General features: G+C 37.0%; 1 protein-coding gene across 2 annotated transcripts; it reads left to right on the top strand.

The window, feature by feature from the left end:
- The first annotated feature begins 4316 nt into the window (after positions 1 to 4316).
- LOC150093291 (acetylcholinesterase-like) lies at positions 4317 to 17050 on the top strand. Of its 2 annotated transcripts, none has more exons than XM_090413592.1 (4): positions 4317 to 4447; positions 13462 to 15000; positions 16568 to 16743; positions 16859 to 17050. In XM_090413592.1, exons 2-4 carry the CDS (start codon positions 13490 to 13492, stop codon positions 16879 to 16881), a joined length of 1710 nt encoding a protein of 569 aa, XP_090269718.1. In that variant the 5' UTR covers positions 4317 to 4447; positions 13462 to 13489; the 3' UTR covers positions 16882 to 17050. The 2 variants fall into 2 exon arrangements, with proteins under 2 accessions (XP_090269718.1, XP_090269719.1); XM_090413593.1 differs by lacking the exon at positions 4317 to 4447 and adding an exon at positions 12319 to 12435.
- The last annotated feature ends 246 nt before the right edge of the window (positions 17051 to 17296 follow it).

The following is a 17296-nucleotide window of genomic DNA, read 5'->3' as shown; positions in this document are numbered from 1 at the left end:
AACACTAATGAAGTTGCCGCTTTCGACAACAAAACAGGTGGCGCCACTAGTTTCTTCTATTTTCGAAAAGTTCGGGTTCTTTTTGACAGAGGGTGTATTTCAAAGAGAGATCATTTGAGTCATGATATTTAGGCATTTTTACTTTTAACACAAGGTAATCTGTTCGAAAAAATTAGTATTCAGTATAATGGATGCTGTAGTCCATTGATTTGTGAAGTGTATTCAGCTGTTATATGCTGTACTACTAACTGTGTTGATATGCACATACCGGCCACTGAATAAGAAATATTAACTTTAAGTATAGGCAGACGATTGCCAATATCGATTCTCTACGATTTACCTGCGCATAGTTCGGGCCTTCATTGAATGCTTTGGTCGTTTGCTGCACGTGAAGTTCTGTTTGTCAGTACAAACCTTTTTTGACGAAGGCGAACTCATTCCTAATAGAATGAGCACAGTTATACCACTTAGACAAGCCATGTAGGTTATTTTTATACTGATTAAGCACCTGGTATATCCTACGTTGATCACAATGGGAAAAACAAAGGATCTTTCGGAATTGAACAGCAGAGCTGACTAGTACCCAAAATAAGTGCTTTATCGAACTCAGAAAGATCCTTTGTTTTCCCCATTGTGATCAACACTACTGATGATTGCTGACCAACAGCATTTTTAAATAGTTGCCTAGAATACTTGGTGGAGCAAATGACCAAGTATTTTGCATATACGCTGCGTAAACAACATTTACATCTTCATAAAGGCTTCTACTTCAATGGCCGGTAGGCGTAGTTTCCATAGTTCATGTTTTAATGGTCTGTAGTGTCTAAATAAAAATAAAAATAAATCAGTTAACGCCTTTTATTCCCTTATACGGAGTAAGCGAGGTCTTTATACCCTATCCAGCTTTTGGAGACCGGATGGGCAGTTCAATCTCCACCGGTATCCAATCAGAGATAGCTCTGCCCATGTCTATCACTAATTATAGCAGCTACCGATGAAGAGGCTGGCAAACAAGTGCTGCCATATCTTGGTACCTAACCCTAACAAGATATGTTACTGTCTGAAATAATGTGAGTACTACGGTCGATTTTCTTGAGTTTCCGGGAGGAAAAACCGGCTTACCTGTGCCAGAGATCGACTAACTCAGGAACCGGTTGAAGAAAGGCTTAGAAAAAGCTCCTTCAGTCGGCGACTAGACTTGAACTTAAGTCTAACTTCGAGCGACCAAGCGCAGAGGACGCTAGCGCCACTTCCACTGGGCTACACACTCTGTAGTTGTCTATGTGTTTTAAATTTCTTGGTAGGTTGTTGAGTAGCGTTGGTATGAGATGCGATCTTATACAAGAACCGTATGAGTTGTTCAGGGTCTGGGATGTAATGAGTTGTTGTGAATTGTGTCCTGTGATATGTGTCTCTGTTGTTACGATAGAAGTTGCTGAAGAAATTCCTTAGTACATTTTGTGGTGTTTCAGATTTTTAATGCTCAGAATTCCTTGTCCCGTTATAAGCGGTTCGAATATTGGCAGTTATGTATAAGGTCTCCATATCACTGTTGACACAATTTTCCTATGTAATGTTTCTAATTTTGTTAGGAGGCTATTCGATGTGTTTGCATAAAGCTGTTATACCGTTTTAGCCAAGTAGTAATTCGCAAATACTTTGATATAGAAATTTTATTTTTTCAGTTAGATTGAATTATCTGTTTTACTTGGAAGAGTTTTCTTGCAATGATACTTTAGTTTGTAGGCATTCAATACGTTTTGTCCATGTGACGATCTATAGGCCAAGGTATTTAGCACGTGATATGTGTGTGATTTCTGGCCAGTGATGGATGATGGTGTAACTGGTGTGCATGCATAGGTATGTGTGAAACTGTAGCAAGAGTGGCAACAGGCGCATGATTCTTCGGTTCTGTCTGCGTAACGTCTGCACTTTATGACTAGATTTCGAAACGAAAGACACATTCGATAAAGAAACAAGAAAAAGACAAATAAAGAAAAACTGACAACATGCATTTAATTCAGGAACATAAGAAAACAATATGCTCAAGTCACCATTTTAATAAAACACTAGTCTACACGATACTTCATCAGTCATTGGGTAGGAACATTCAAATTGAAGAACAGTTTCTAATATTTAGTCTTCCAGAAGGTCAAGATATCTTTGAAGGTATGGTGGAAGGGCAAGCATCGCGATGCCCTCTGGAAGTTGCCAGTTTTTGTGCAGACATATTCTAATTGCGAGCCGACAAAGATGGCTGAGCTTACCTGGATTACGACAACGCTCTTTCAGTAGTGGCAACCATGGAAATGCTACATCCAGGATCTCCCCAGTAGATAAATTCCGATCTTCAAGGAGGGAATGTTCTCTCGTCAAAAGCCGCTTTAAAGTATGTAGAAGGGTTATCAGTGAGAATCTAGAAAGTGTACGAAGAAAAAAAGTAGCACCTTTTATTTTGTCCTGGTGGTAGTTGAGAACTTCTTCGTCAGCATCTTTTAGCTCTTGCCTAATTAGTAAATTCAAGCAATAGGAAACATACCACCAGATTGGAATGTAGTCAAATTCCTTGATGGAATCTTCGTCCTTTGAATAAACTCCATGTCTAAGCACAAGTTGTACCACGCTAGATGTAACATCACGGCCGTATACCATAAATGCACCTATGGCTACGATGTCAACCACCCTCTGATGATGAATGATCAATCTATTTTTATTGGCTACTTGCAGAAAGTAAGACAAAGGTGTTTGCTTGTCTGTTCTTAATATAGGATTGTCATGCCCAGACCATGCCCATAACGGTGTTATCACTGTGGGATAAATAATTTCTTGGTGGATTAGTTCGTAAAAGCGATCGCAGTCCTCCATATTTATTAGAATGTCGTCCAGGAGCCTGCATTCCGTAATATTGTTCCAGAAATACATCTTAGCTAAAGAATAACTGACTCTCCTTATGCATTCTCTTTTCTCCTCCTTGATTCCATGAAAAAATACGGTCTCATTAAGGTCCGTGAGTATTTCTGTTTTTATTCTGTCATTTAAATCTAAAATATTTCGGATGGTCTGTTCTTCATCTCGAATGTTGTTATTGTTTGGTGAGGTGTTTAGAAGAGCGGAAACCATGGACAGGATTTCTTCAAATAAATTTAACGGATCGGAAATAGGATTAGGTAGTTCTGCCATCCCTGCTTGCATCAAAGAACCACATCTGTTACATTGATTAAACTCATCCATTGTTGAAAAACAATGATTATTCACCAACAATACTTTTGTAGATTTTACCGGTATAATTTTTTTTGTCATCTATTTATTTTGATCTGTATTATCTTCTGATAAGTACTATCTTTTCGTGGACCATTTTGTTCAAAGCTTCTGACAAAATGCAACAACCGATTTCTAGTTTTTTTTATCATCAGAGATTCTTTCATTGATTTCAGTTTTCTGATCGTATTAGTACGCAGAGACTTAATTACTGCAAATTAACAATTTAGGTACTTAAAATGTTAACTTCAGCATTCTATTAATACGATCCCTAATATAGTAAACATTAAAAGAAAAAAATATTTCATTCGTATTTGAATAACGAGATCACCGAAAATCACTTGCAGTGAGTACGTTTTGCTAAATGCTACTGTATCAAAAAATCAAAAAAAAAATCAACTAATAGGGAGTCAGTGAGGCTGTTTTAGCGTTCTAATTTTTGGAGACTGAGTAGGCAGTTCAATCTCCACTGGCAGCCAATCATAGATAGTTGGCCGAAGGCTATCACTAAGGTAATCGCCACGAAGTGAAAAGACGGCTGACAAGTGCCGCCATCTCGTGGTCCTTAAACCTAACACAACATTTTTAATGTCTGAAAATAGTGTGGGTTCGACGACTGATTTTCTTGAGATTACGGGACGAGATTCCGGGAGAAGAGATCGACTAACTCGGGAACCGGTCGAAAAAAGACTTAAAATATGTTACTCTAGTCGGCGACTAGACTTGAACTCAAGTCTTCATTCGTGCGGTCAAGCGTCGTGGAGTGCAAACGCCACTTCCACAAAGCCACACAGATTCCATTAATTCGTTTATTTCATTTGTTGCTTACAAGTGTTTACATAGATCTCAATAATCGTACACTGTATTGCAAAAATCATGTGATGCCACATCCTTCTCGAATACTGCATTCCAGTGAAATTGATATGTTTTAAAGATAACTGTTCGGCTGACCTTTGCTATGTCTTCTGCCTCACATGATTAGCATAACAGGTTATCAGCAGACGGCGAATGATGACCTGAATATATCAGCGCTAAGTTGATTTCAGTGTGTACTTTCACAGAAACACAACCTAAAAATTCCTCGAATAGTCTCTGACTTCCTTCTACTGGCAATATAAATTGCCAAGCCTTACAATTGCAGTACTGAAGCTGTAGCATAGGGAAGAATTACCAGATTATTTCAATAACAGTAAGTTCTTTTTAATTTTGTTATTTAAGAATAATCAAGTGTATAATAATTTCATATTGGCGATAGTTGTTTTTATTGTATTTTTTTTAATACCCACCGGTGTTGATTTTAGTAATCACACTGAGGTGCATTTTGCTAAAAAAACAAATGTCTCTGTCCATTTTGGGAATCGATATATGAATATTGGATTATGTCTGTATAAACTTTATTGAAATTCGGTATACGGACAAATATTTGTTGAACTGTCTCACTTTATATTGTACTCGAACTATTTGCAAACGGGGAAAAAAGTTAATGAAATTATATATGGCGATAACTCTATTCTGGCTGCTTGGAATCAAATAAAATTTGGAATCTACAGTTTCTACTAAAATTTATTTAAATATCTAAGTTTATTTTATTTATTTATTTTAACAACAAGATTTTGTGTTGCCCTTTTTTTTGTTCATATACTTAGCCCCATTTAAACATACGACCTTTCCATCGAAATTCTAAAATGAAAATGGAATTGTGAAACAATAAAGAAAATTAAAATTAAAACAAAAATAATAAATTAAAAAAAAACATTATATATGAAAATTTAATTAGTATATAATTAAATATATAATAAAGGAAAATAACTGAAATCGTTTTTAAAATTACTGTAGATAACAATGTAAACCTTTTCACACCTTTAAATATTAAAAATAAAATGGCACAAAGGAAAACGAAGCTAAACATAATTGAAGTTAATTAAAAAAAACATCCTGGGAGGGTAATGGATGGCAATGCTGTAGCCAATGAATCTCAGCGCCCCTGGGGCGCTGAGATTCGAGAGTTTTGAGTTCGCTCTCTTAAGGTTTTTGCCTTAAGGGAGCAATTTGAGTCTCCGGGGAAAGTGTTCTCCGGCACGGCCCGGTGAGGGACTTTGTCGGTGAATGCCTCTCTTCGGAACATGAGCGGTTCTACTCGGTGGTGGTGGTGGTGGGGGGAAGGCCAACACTGAGATGGACGGTCTTTCACCCACGAATGAGTGGCCTAGGGATCGTTCCGAATTTTTAGAGACGGCTTTACGTTTAAATATATGGCAATGCTGTAGCCAATGAAGTTTAACTGAGGCTCGGCTGTTGCTGTTATCCTCCTGCCATGATCACAACAGCTTTATATATATATATATATATATATACATTTCCCAAGTAAGCAAACTTGATTTATTTGTCTGTTTGCTTACTTGGGAAATGGAGTAAAAACCAGGTTTAAAATAGCTTGGTATCTTTAACATATATTATACCCAAGGTAAAAAACTTTCTACATATATAATATATATATATATAACTGAATTTACGTTTATTTTTTACAAGTATTGGTTTTCAATATTACATAACAAGGTTGTGATATAAAGAGACTAAGGATTGAATTTAACACTGAAAAGCATAGATTTCGAAGTGAGATACGTATATGTTTAAAGATATTTCGTTGCTGAAATCCTGAGGTCGTCCAGTATGATTATCTGCTTACTAAGAAGTCTTGCACACCTATTATGGAAGCGAGTTGATGGGATGAGACGTCAGTTTCTACGCATGTGTAATTTCAAAGAAATGCATGCCAACTTCCAAAAATACTTCAGCCGACCTTCTACACTTCTTGCGAAAAGTTTATTGTGATAAATGAATGGTAATTTTGACGAAGTTTTCGAAAAAAACTATTCTACTAATGGGACTGTTATTTTATACATACGTAGGCTGTTCAATAAGTAATAAGACTATATTTATACAGAAAACAGATTACCTTTAATCGTCATCATTTACATGGTCTTTTTCGAATTAACTACCGTGAGACGCGATGCATTTGTCCCAACGTTCCTCCACTTCTTAAACACATGTGAGAGTCCGTTTTTTGAGAGTTCTTTCAAAACCGCCTCCGCAGCTTTTACACATGCTTTGTTGCTTTCGAAATGGCAGCCGCTTAGTGGTTTCTTGAGCTGAGGAAACAGTCAGAAATCGCACGGTGCGAGATCAGGACTGTATGGAGGGTGTGGTAGGATATCTGTGTTGTTCTTCTGCAAAACGTCCACTACACAACCAGCAATATGTGGCCTTGCATTCTCGTGGTGCAATAAGAAGCCATTCTTCAGCAATGGACGCTTCCTTTTGAAGTGCTTGATGATAATCGCTGCTGTGTTGATCATTGTCTCTGTGATGGACGTTGAAGGTCTTCCCTCACGTTCAAGATCTTCCACATTTTGCATTCCTTCCTTAAAAGTTTTATGCCAGCGAAAAGCACTTGCCCTCGACATTGCTTCATTGTGGAAAGCTTTGCGTCTCATGTTAAAAGTGTCCGATGCCGATTTTTGCAAACGCACACAAAATTTAATCGCATAACGCTGTTCCAAGGACGCTTCCATTTCGAAGACTGGTCGCACCTCGTAGGCGCGCCGATGAACACTTGCGTTTAATCACGTGACACTCTGGCACATCAGCCCGTATACGCCATCTAGCAATCTCTTTTGTTAATACAGACAGCAACATTTCTTTATTCCACGGAAATTAATATTGTGATGAGTGGTTTCGCCACAGTAAAATTAGTCTTATTACTTATTGAACAGCCCACGTATAAACATATATATCGTATGTTTATACGTATATATAAACACACACACACACACACACACACACACACACACACACACACACACACACACACACACACACACACACACACACACACACACACACACACACACACACACACACACATATATATTTTTTTTTTTCAGAATTCATTTTTATTCGGTTGGAATATTATGAACAAGCTTTAATGACTGATATCGAGAGAAAAAGATGACATGATATATTTGAAAAGATACTACTAGTTTACTAGTTTCGCTGAATTGATCAACATCTTCAGGTATCACAAACAAAGAAATATATAAAGAATTACAGAGACTTAAAATTGTAATAACAGAACAAGTACAAAAAGACAGTAGCGTGTTTGAAAACAAAACGCGAGCTTGAGTTCCAAACAAATGTATACTACGCGCTGTCGCGCGTGCGCAAATACTGAACAGGGGCATCGTGTGCGTCAGAGAGATTGAAACGTAGGCTGTTATTGATATGAGAAGAATCTAGAGAAATTTCTCTAGATTCGACAATCTTTCTCTGGAGTTCCTCATAGCACACATCGATGTTAGAAGTTTGAGTCCAGTTCACAATGTGTTGGCGGTCTTCGTCTGAGTTAAATGAAAAGAGAACGTGGCTAGAGAGAGCGCTAGCTCTAGTCCTGTTATAGGAGATATCTCTACGGTGTTCATCCAAACGTAAAAGGATGGATTTAGCAGTCTGTCCATAGTATGGCTTTCCACAATCACACAAAATCTTGTACACTCCTGGAAACTGAGTTGGAAGATGTTTCTCTTTAGGTTTACTAAGTATTGAACGAAGTTTTGGGAGCGTAGTGAAGCAAGTTCCGAAGTTAAAATTGTTGAGAAAGTTGGCATAATCTGTCCTATTTAAAAAAAAGAGATAAATTCGACTGTAGTAATTATATGGGTATTACGTTACTTAATGTAGATTATGAAATTCTTACATTCATAATAAATGACAGGCTTAAAGAAATTACCGAAAAGAAAATGGGAGAATATCAGTGTGGATTTAGATCAAACAGAAGTACCATTGATCATCTTTTCGTTATCAGACAGATGATGGAAAAATGTCTCGAGCCTGCAATAGACCTACACATGTTATTTATAGACTTGAAGCAAGCGCTTGACAGTCTAAACAGAGATAATCTACAAAAGGCTATGAAAGAATTGGCGATACCACCAAAATTAATTAGATTAGTAATGATGACCATGAATAAAATAAAAGCAAAAGTTAAAATAGATAATAAATTTAGTGAGCCCATCGAATTTAATAAAGGCGTAAAACAAAGAGGTGCACTATCAACAACATTATTTATTATAGCTTTACATTATGCGATTAAAGATTTAGATCCAAGAAGAACAATTTTTAATAAATCAAGTCAATCATGTGCTTATGCTGATGATATAGTCATCGTGCCAAAGACTATGAAGACTAAGAAACGGTTAATTGAAGCGTATAATGAACTGGTAATAAAGAATATTATGCAAATATGAACATGATTAAAAGCAAGCTAATAAGCAGAAATTCTAAAATACTTATATATAAAACGCTTATTAGACCCGTGGTTACATACGGAAGCGAAGCGTGGACTCTTAGTGAAAAAGGCCAAGACAACTTGAGGAAATTTGAAAGGAAGATTATAAGAAGAATTGATGGACCTGTTGAAGAAAATAGTATATGGGGAATACGGTACAAGAAAGAAATTAGTCAGATACTAAAAGAAGAAGAGATAGTGTTAGGTTCATAAAAACACAGAGATTGCAATGGTTAGGTCATGTAGAGAGAATGGAAGATGCCAAGAAGAATGCTCAGAGAGAAGATATATGCAACAAGGGAAAAAGGAAGACCAAGATTAAGATGAATTTATAACGTAATCCAAGACTTGACTGTTAAGAAAGTGAAAGGCTGGGAAAGACTAGTCAAGGATAGAAGATCGTGGAGACAAGTTGTACAGGAGGCTAAGGCCCAGAAGGCTGTAATGCCGGATGGTAGGTAAGTAGGTAAGTAGGAATAACTTTAACCTCAAATCTCTCTTGGCACAAAACATATCACAACTATTTCCTCCAAAAAAATTCGGCTTTCTCTTTCTCTCGAGGGGTTTGTTTAATTCTGAACAGTTCATCTGGGTAGTGGCCCTTACCATTATGTATAGTATTTTTACATGTCCGAAAAGTACTTGTGCTTTGCATTATGGGATACATACTAAGGCAAGGGATATGAAGTCATTAGCCTCTATGTACAAGTAGCTCAGACGTGAATACATTTCACGCGCAAAACATTGTTTTTCTTCCTTGGAAAAGGATTAACACGGTCTCTTGGTATCTTTAACATGTATTCTATACAGAAAAGAGCAGATAGATTGATTGACAACCCCCTCCTCTCTCTCTCTCTCTCTCATTAACACACCCCACTAACTTTTGCACAAGCGTCCGGTCTCCGCAGCCTGCATGTTCTATAAATATTTCTATAGCCGCTGTTCATCAGAATTAGCATCAATAATTCCACCACCCTCTTGCAAATCCGCCAAATGTATTCAGCAGCTAACCAACACCCTCTTACAGTTCAACTCCAAATCCACAGAACAAATTTCTCATTTTCTTCATTTAGTCTTTCCACTGTTGTTCTCTGGAACAGTCTTTCACCACATGTATTTCCCAAAGAATACAAACCAAAGCTTTACAAAATGAAATGTCAGTAAGTTCCTTATCCTTCATCCATATAACGTACTATAGGCTGACCAACATTTCGTGAATGGGCTCTCCATAAAGATAAAAAAAAGTTTCGTGATGCGCGAATAGTATTTTAACCAATCGGAAAAATTGGTTTTGTAGGAGTTTCGGCACTAAAATTCGTGGAAAATCCATTTATTTAATAAAAAATCATTCATTGAATATATTGATTTTTAATGAATAAAATTTAACATACAAGTATAAACACGTATACATTCTAAGCTAAAATATGTACTCTAAATTTCATATAAGTCTGTCATGCGGTTTTGAAGAATGTGGCGCTCTTTGTTCTCGATGGTCAGAAGCCAATGAGTTTTATTGTTGACAAGTTCCATCTCTAAAGAATGCTTTATGTTTAATACTCTATCTAAATCGTACATGTCAAAACTTTTTGGCTAACACTGCAAAATTTGCTTTCCCAATTTTGTATTCAACTTTATCAATATAGTGTAACTTATTTATAGAAGCATATTCTGAATGTCAAATCCGAAATCGCGAAGGTCAGTTTACAAATTAGGGAATAGAAAGCACAAAGAGTTAAATTAGACGAGCAGAAAAACAGTTTTTTAAAAAATCCAATTTTGATTTTTGGGACTAGGTCTTCGTAATTCTTTAAGCCAAAAATTTATTAATTTTATTTACATTAAAATAAAAAATTTATTTTATTAAATATTAAAAATAATAAAATTTTATAAATTTTATTATTTTTTATTAATGGCAATTGCCACTCAATAATATTAATTCAATTATAAACATATGCTACATATAGGAAGATTTGCTTATGTAAACCTAAAAGCTAAGCTTGCGCCCCCGCTTCCCCTCCGAACTTGGCAGAGTATAGAATCGTCTATCAGTAAACGATTCTAAATATATTACGATGGTATTCGAGTTCTGCATACTTTGCATACTTTCAAAAACTCGAGGGAGCTTTTGAAAGTATGCAGACCAGTGAGAGACATATATAATATGAATATTTGCCATAGTTTCAGCTGAAGTTTGGACAGTTAATAATTTTAGAGCCTGGATAGGCTCGTGCACCAACAAAGCGCATGCTTGGGGTGGTGTCCATTTATATTTCAATAAATAAATGTGTGTGTGTGTGTGTGTGGTTCAGCAAATTGTTGATAAATTGGGCCATCCCACGTCAACAATCGATGATACCAAACTGAGATGGAAGCGCAGGGAGTCAACTGTAAGTGCTACCCGCAGTGGAGGTAGCCCGCCATAGTCATCAAACATATTCGTAGGGTGCTACGAAGGATAATGTGTAAAAAAAGCCCAAAAAAAAAGCCAGCATGGAAACCCATACTGTGAATTCACAGTATGGGTTTCCATGGTAGGACCGCAATATGCAAGCTCCACATTACCCGAACCAACATGTAGTGTCGCTCTTCAATGGTCCAAAGAGCATGTACAGTGGGCCTTGGAAACTTGGAAAGCTGTGGTATGGAGCAAAGAATTATGCTACACCTACCGAGCAGAAGGATGGATGTCGGTGTGGTAGATACCCGACGTCTCATAGAAGAACCCGAACTATGAAATTCGCAGCCAGCGGTGTGATTGTGTGGTCCTGTGTTTCCTGGTTTGTCTGTTTGTTGTGCCACGACCACCGATATCGGAGAGGGGTATCTAAACAATCTGGGCAATACAATACTTCCTACTTTGTGACGTTTTTGGAACTGACCCTTGTCTCTTTCATCAATGCCCGTCATAAAGCTGCTGCTATAACTGCGTGGTTTGCGGATATGAACGTCACCACGCTTGATTGGCGACGTTGACCTCTAGAACCCTGATCTCAGCCTTATTTAATATCTGTGGCATGAACTGAAGCGTCGGGTGAGGACAATGAATGTCTACCACACAACAATCAAGGACATCATTATATGCCAACAGGAAGAATGGCCCAAAATTCCCATTGATCGCTATCAAACGCTTGTGACCCGTATTATTGCTACAGTTATCGCAGCCAAAGGAGGTTCGCATTTCATGATTTTGATGGCTTTGTCTACGTTAGGTATCAATATGTATTCCTGATAGCATTCCTGGTGAGTGTTTGCTACCACCATGCTGTCACGGCTTGTTTCTTTTAGTAATCTTTCAAAATAATTACATCTTATTAAGGTGGGTACCATGGCTGTTTGTTCCATATACTATAGTGTCCGTTGACTTCTTTCGAAGTCGCGTATGTCGCAAACGTGTCCAACTGTTGTGATAAAATATGTTTACGAATCCACCTATTTTTATGACTGATGATTTATTTTCCTGTTTCATCTAATATTTGATCTGAAAATATTATGAAACTGAAAACGCATTAAGGTGTAGTATTTTCTTCAAAGCTGAGTAGTTAATCCTTTCGTCTCTTATTTGAGACGTTATCTACACCTCCCACACTTTGTACTGTTTTTGCAGCAGTTTATATTTGGGTACCATCCATACTGTACGTCATTCTTTTGAAAATGTCGACATCGGTTACTTACTATCATGCAATAACTTGATGAACATGTCAGTCACGTGGAAAAGTGACGTAGCGTTTGGAGTGTTGTAAAACTCTTGATGTACTCAGGGTCTTTTTGCCTTAATAAACGGTCGTAAAGTTCTAGGTGACAGTGCACAATACGAAGAGCTCTAAACCTTTCAGGTACGTTGTCCGTGGTGGTGGAATGTATAACACAAATTGAAAAATGTAAGAGATTTTGTTCTGTGCTTTAACCTATGAAAAATAGCTTACTGAATAGCGAAACATCGTGAAGTATTTCACGATGTTTCGTGAAGCATTTAAGCGATATAACTTGTCCCCCCCCCGATGCTTCTCGGGGGGGGGACAAGTTATATCGCATCTGCTGTTGTTTCTTCTCTTCCGTCAACCTTTTTCCTTGGAACTTTTCTTACGTTGTCTTCACTAAGAAAAGCTGTTTTAATTGCTAGTAAATCTCCAAACACTCAAGGATCATCCCATGTTTCTTGGCCACTGGCTACACAAGGCACTGTTATGCCTCACATCGGTGGGCGCGTGCGTCTTGATAATCTCCTAGCGCACCTTTTACGTGCTTTGCTATTCCTTCCACAAATGATAAATGTGTCTGGTTTATTATTAAGCTTTCTTTTTTTTTTGGCGGGGAGGAATGAAGTGGCACGTCGTAAGTCAGCGATTTATCTCGAATCATTCTGACGTGTTGAGATATTGATTGGCATTGACAGTTCAACATTCAAGTAGAATTTTCATAAAAGTGATTAATTTGTCATCTCAAAAGCTTGTGAACACATCTGCAGCCAGTCTAAAGCACCATGACGATTGTGTTTCAGGCTGTTGGGGTGATAATCAATTCTGCTAGTACACAGATGAAGGGGAGGAAGTTATTACTTCCTGTGGCAAGCTGGGATTCGAAAATCGCCCAACATCTTTCTTTTGAAGCAGATTTGAATAGAATTGTCATGTTCGGAATGCCCTAACACGTAGTGCAGTGTTGCAATCAATAGGAAATGTCAAAAAAATGCACCATTCATTTTTATATGAATACTGTGGTGTCCCCATTCCATTGCAATATCCAATAAAACAAAAACTGGAAAAAATTCTCCGTTTATGTTATTTGTGTATATTAAGCATGCTATGGGAGTAATATTTACAATAATATAAATACTGCATTGCTTTTATTTTATTTTTCAGATAAATTCCCTTTAAAGGAAGATAAGCCATGAAGGGGGATTTAAAGCCTTACTTATGTACAATTAAGATGCTTCTAGTGATGGTCACCGTATGTACGTTGAGCACATTAATAGACGGAACGACAGTCGGATATGAACCACAATACGATGAAGACCTTATTGTACAGACTACTAAAGGGCCAGTTAGAGGTCGGATTATGGATGGATTCGATGGAAACTTCGTGAACGTCTTCTTTGGAATACCCTATGGTAGAAAGACCACAGGAGTTAATCGTTTTCGCCGTTCTCAATCGCCAGATCCATGGACCGAAGTCCTAAATGCTACCGAAAAACCACCAGCATGCTTCCAGTATAGAAACTTCACAAAAACTGAAAACTGCCTAACCCTAAACGTGTGGACACCACGTCCATGCCCAAAAGAAGCAGACCTACCGGTCATGATATGGATTCATGGTGGAGCCTTTCGTGGTGGATGGTCAGGTAATGATATTTATGACTCTCAGGGTTTGGTAACAGAAGGTGATGTGATTGTAGTAACGGTGAATTACCGTTTGGCATCGTTAGGGTTTCTTTACCTTGGAAATGAAGGTGCTCCTGGAAATGCGGGATTGTTTGATCAGTTGCTAGCGATTGAATGGGTCAAAGAGAATATCCAGTACTTCGGAGGGAATCCTGACAGAATCACTTTATTCGGTGAGAGTGCAGGTTCAGCTAGTGTCTTGTATCATCTGATGTCTCCCGTCAGTAGAAACCTCTTTCAACGAGCAATACTGCAAAGTGGTACTTCACTTGCTCCTTGGGCTTACCTGGACAGAGAAAGAGCCATCAACAAATCCCTTACCCTAGCCGAAGCAGTCGGTTGTCCTCATGATCGAAATAACACAGAGGCTGTTGTGGAGTGTCTCCAAAGGACAGATGCTCAAGAATTGCAGAACCAACAGCGGCTTGTTGAAGGAATAATGGACTTTGGATTTGTCCCAGTTATTGATGGAACTCTGGTTGTGGAAAGTCCACAAGATTCGCTTCGGAATGGGATCTTTAAGCAAACAAATATCCTGGTGGGTAACGTGATCCAAGAGGGAGTTCTTTTTGCTTTTATTTATTTCGAAGATATTTTTAGACCTATTGAAGATCTCAACATCACTCGCGAAGAGTTTCTGAACATGGTCAGCCAGTTAGATCCCTACCAAGATAAAGTTTCCAATTTATCAATAGCTTTTATGTACACAGAATTGCCAGGCATGGAAGATCTTACTGGGAATAGAGATGGCATCGATGAGTTAATGGGTGATTATAACTTTATGTGTGATGCTAATGATGTGGCTGATGGCTTTTCTAAGGCTGGGAACAAGGTCTATAAATACGTTTTTGATCACAGGTCTTCAGTCAGCACCTGGCCGCATTGGGTGACAGCCTTACATGGAGATGAACTTCTGTTTTCTTTTGGAGGAGCTCTCAACAGGAGTGCGGGTTATCAAGAGGATGATATTCAATTAAGTAAACGCATGATTCAGTTGTGGACCAATTTCGTCAAAACTGGGTGAGTAGTTTTGGATTTTTTTTAAACTGATTTAGCAGAAATTAAGTGTATGAAAAATAAACGAAATTCCTAGTTTTCCACACACACACACACACACACACACACACACACTGAAAACAGTAAATTAATATTTTTATAATTGATATTTTAATTAACATCGTGTTTTTGTACAGTTGGAACTCTTAACATCATATATATAAATTATTTATAATTTTGTTTTATTTCGTATCATATTAAAATTGTAATTTATTTTTTATCGTTATATCATTTTAGTTTAACGTCCACCAAACGACTTTTCTTATGGCTGCGTTTGCATATTTCAAACTCATACATCCGGGTAACTGGAAGCGTGCAAATCTTCTGCTTAGTAACCTAAATACAAGTTAAAAAATAAAACTGATCATGCAACGCGCTACTTGGATTTTAATTATGAATTTAAATACGGAATGCCTTTCTAAATATTTTATTTAGATTTATAGACAGGTCTATTAAACAATGTGTTTAAAATAAATTAAATGTTAATTATTTCATGTTGTTTATTAGTAAGGTTGAAGAAAACGCTACAGTGTAGGGATTTTTAAATATGAATCTTTCAAACTTGTATATATTGAGAACATTGTATCATATCCACGTTTAGATAATTAACATTTATAAAATTCAGAGAGATTATATTTTTATTCCTGTTGCGCGGTTCCTCAGATTAAATGTAAAACAGAAAACAAACCAATATGTTGACAGTAGTAAGATGGCGACCGGCAACTTACCATTTTCAATGGTTGAAGCTGGGAGTACTTGTATATTATCTATTACCTTGGAGGAATACAGAGAGATAGATTTAATTAAATATTGAATTTTAATCGCAAAGCTTTTATAAATTACTTTTTAAAGGGCTTGATATATGGTATTGCATAAATCAAGGAATGATATTTTAATTAGAGCGTGAGTACTTTATTTTCGAAATGAATACTTACAGTAGACTTGCCGTAATATTCATGAACTAATTCCAGATGCTTGTGAGGTGTGACGGAAGGTTGCGAAAAGTTATTTGAATGTGGAGCTTCCCCTTGTATGCGGTAAAAGTTTTTATTTAAAAATCAAGTAAATAACTAAAAAGGTCGTTAGATATAAACTACGAAACTAACAGAACACAGTTACCTTCGGAGAGAATGAAGCTATATTTGCACATGCGCATGGCTTGCAGCTAGCACTTCATGCGCATGCGCCTGGAAAACCAGCGATTGACAGTAAGGAACAAATACAGGATTTTAAAAGAAATATTTCAATCTTGACATTTTGAAGTCCGGACAAGATCAAGGACAGTCACCACCTATCCAAAGGCATCATTTAGGAGATATTTTTTGCCTGATATATTATATACTGAGAAATATATAGAACTGTTGTAGTTCTGATGTTTCAACGGCATTCTACATATTTCAAAGGAATTACTTGGCTGTAGTTCAAAACGGCCATTGTTTAGTCACGTGATGCAGCATATCGAAGACGTGATTTCAAGGAAGTTTTATGTGTGTGTTGATAGATAAAATTAAAACTTTTCATGTCTTTTCAGAGATCCAAACATGGCTTCTGATTCCGGACCAAACATAACGGATATTTGGCCAGTTTATTCCAGTCGTAAAGAATATCTTATACTCAACAACAACTTAGGTCAAGTGGGAAGTGGTCCCCGCATCAAACCCTGCAGTTTTTGGCGTGACTATCTACCTACGCTTATGAAAATAACAAGTAAGTTATTAAAATTGTCAAAAATTAGTAAACAAAGATATGAACAAGATTTTCATAGCACTGTTGTTAATGAATTAAATTAATTCTAACCTAAGTTTTTATTTATTTTATTCAGGTGATGTTATTACCGAAGTCTGAATACAACCAAATGCTTGTCATTGAGCGAAGTGAGAATGTACGAATATGGCGCCATCTAGTATCAACCAAGATAGTATCAACATTAAACACAATACGAACAACCACCAGACTTTGTTTTTATTTTCCATACAATAAATAATAATGGAAATGAAGTTCATTAAATAAAAAAATATTCTTAATAATTTATATCTCATCATTAATTTAGTCTAGGCATGCTTTGGTTTGGGATACATCTCTAAAATCATGGACTCAGCTTTTAGTCAATCCTAGATTGACTAAAAGCTGTGTCCATGATTTTAGAGCCTTCGGGGAAATATTACAGCACAGAGCTTATCATCTTGTGATCGTAAATTAATACGCATGCGCAAACGCAGCCAACGATATCACTCGGTCTATAAGTCATTAAAATTTGGGC

The sequence above is a fragment of the Typopeltis vanoorti genome, chromosome 24 (genome assembly GCF_054136105.1).
Source record: "Typopeltis vanoorti isolate ZY-2024b chromosome 24, IOZ_Tvanoo_1.0, whole genome shotgun sequence".
NCBI classification, from domain to species: domain Eukaryota; kingdom Metazoa; phylum Arthropoda; class Arachnida; order Uropygi; family Thelyphonidae; genus Typopeltis; species Typopeltis vanoorti.
The sequence above is the reverse complement of the archived record's forward strand: the minus strand, read 5'-3'. Positions and strand labels throughout refer to the sequence as shown.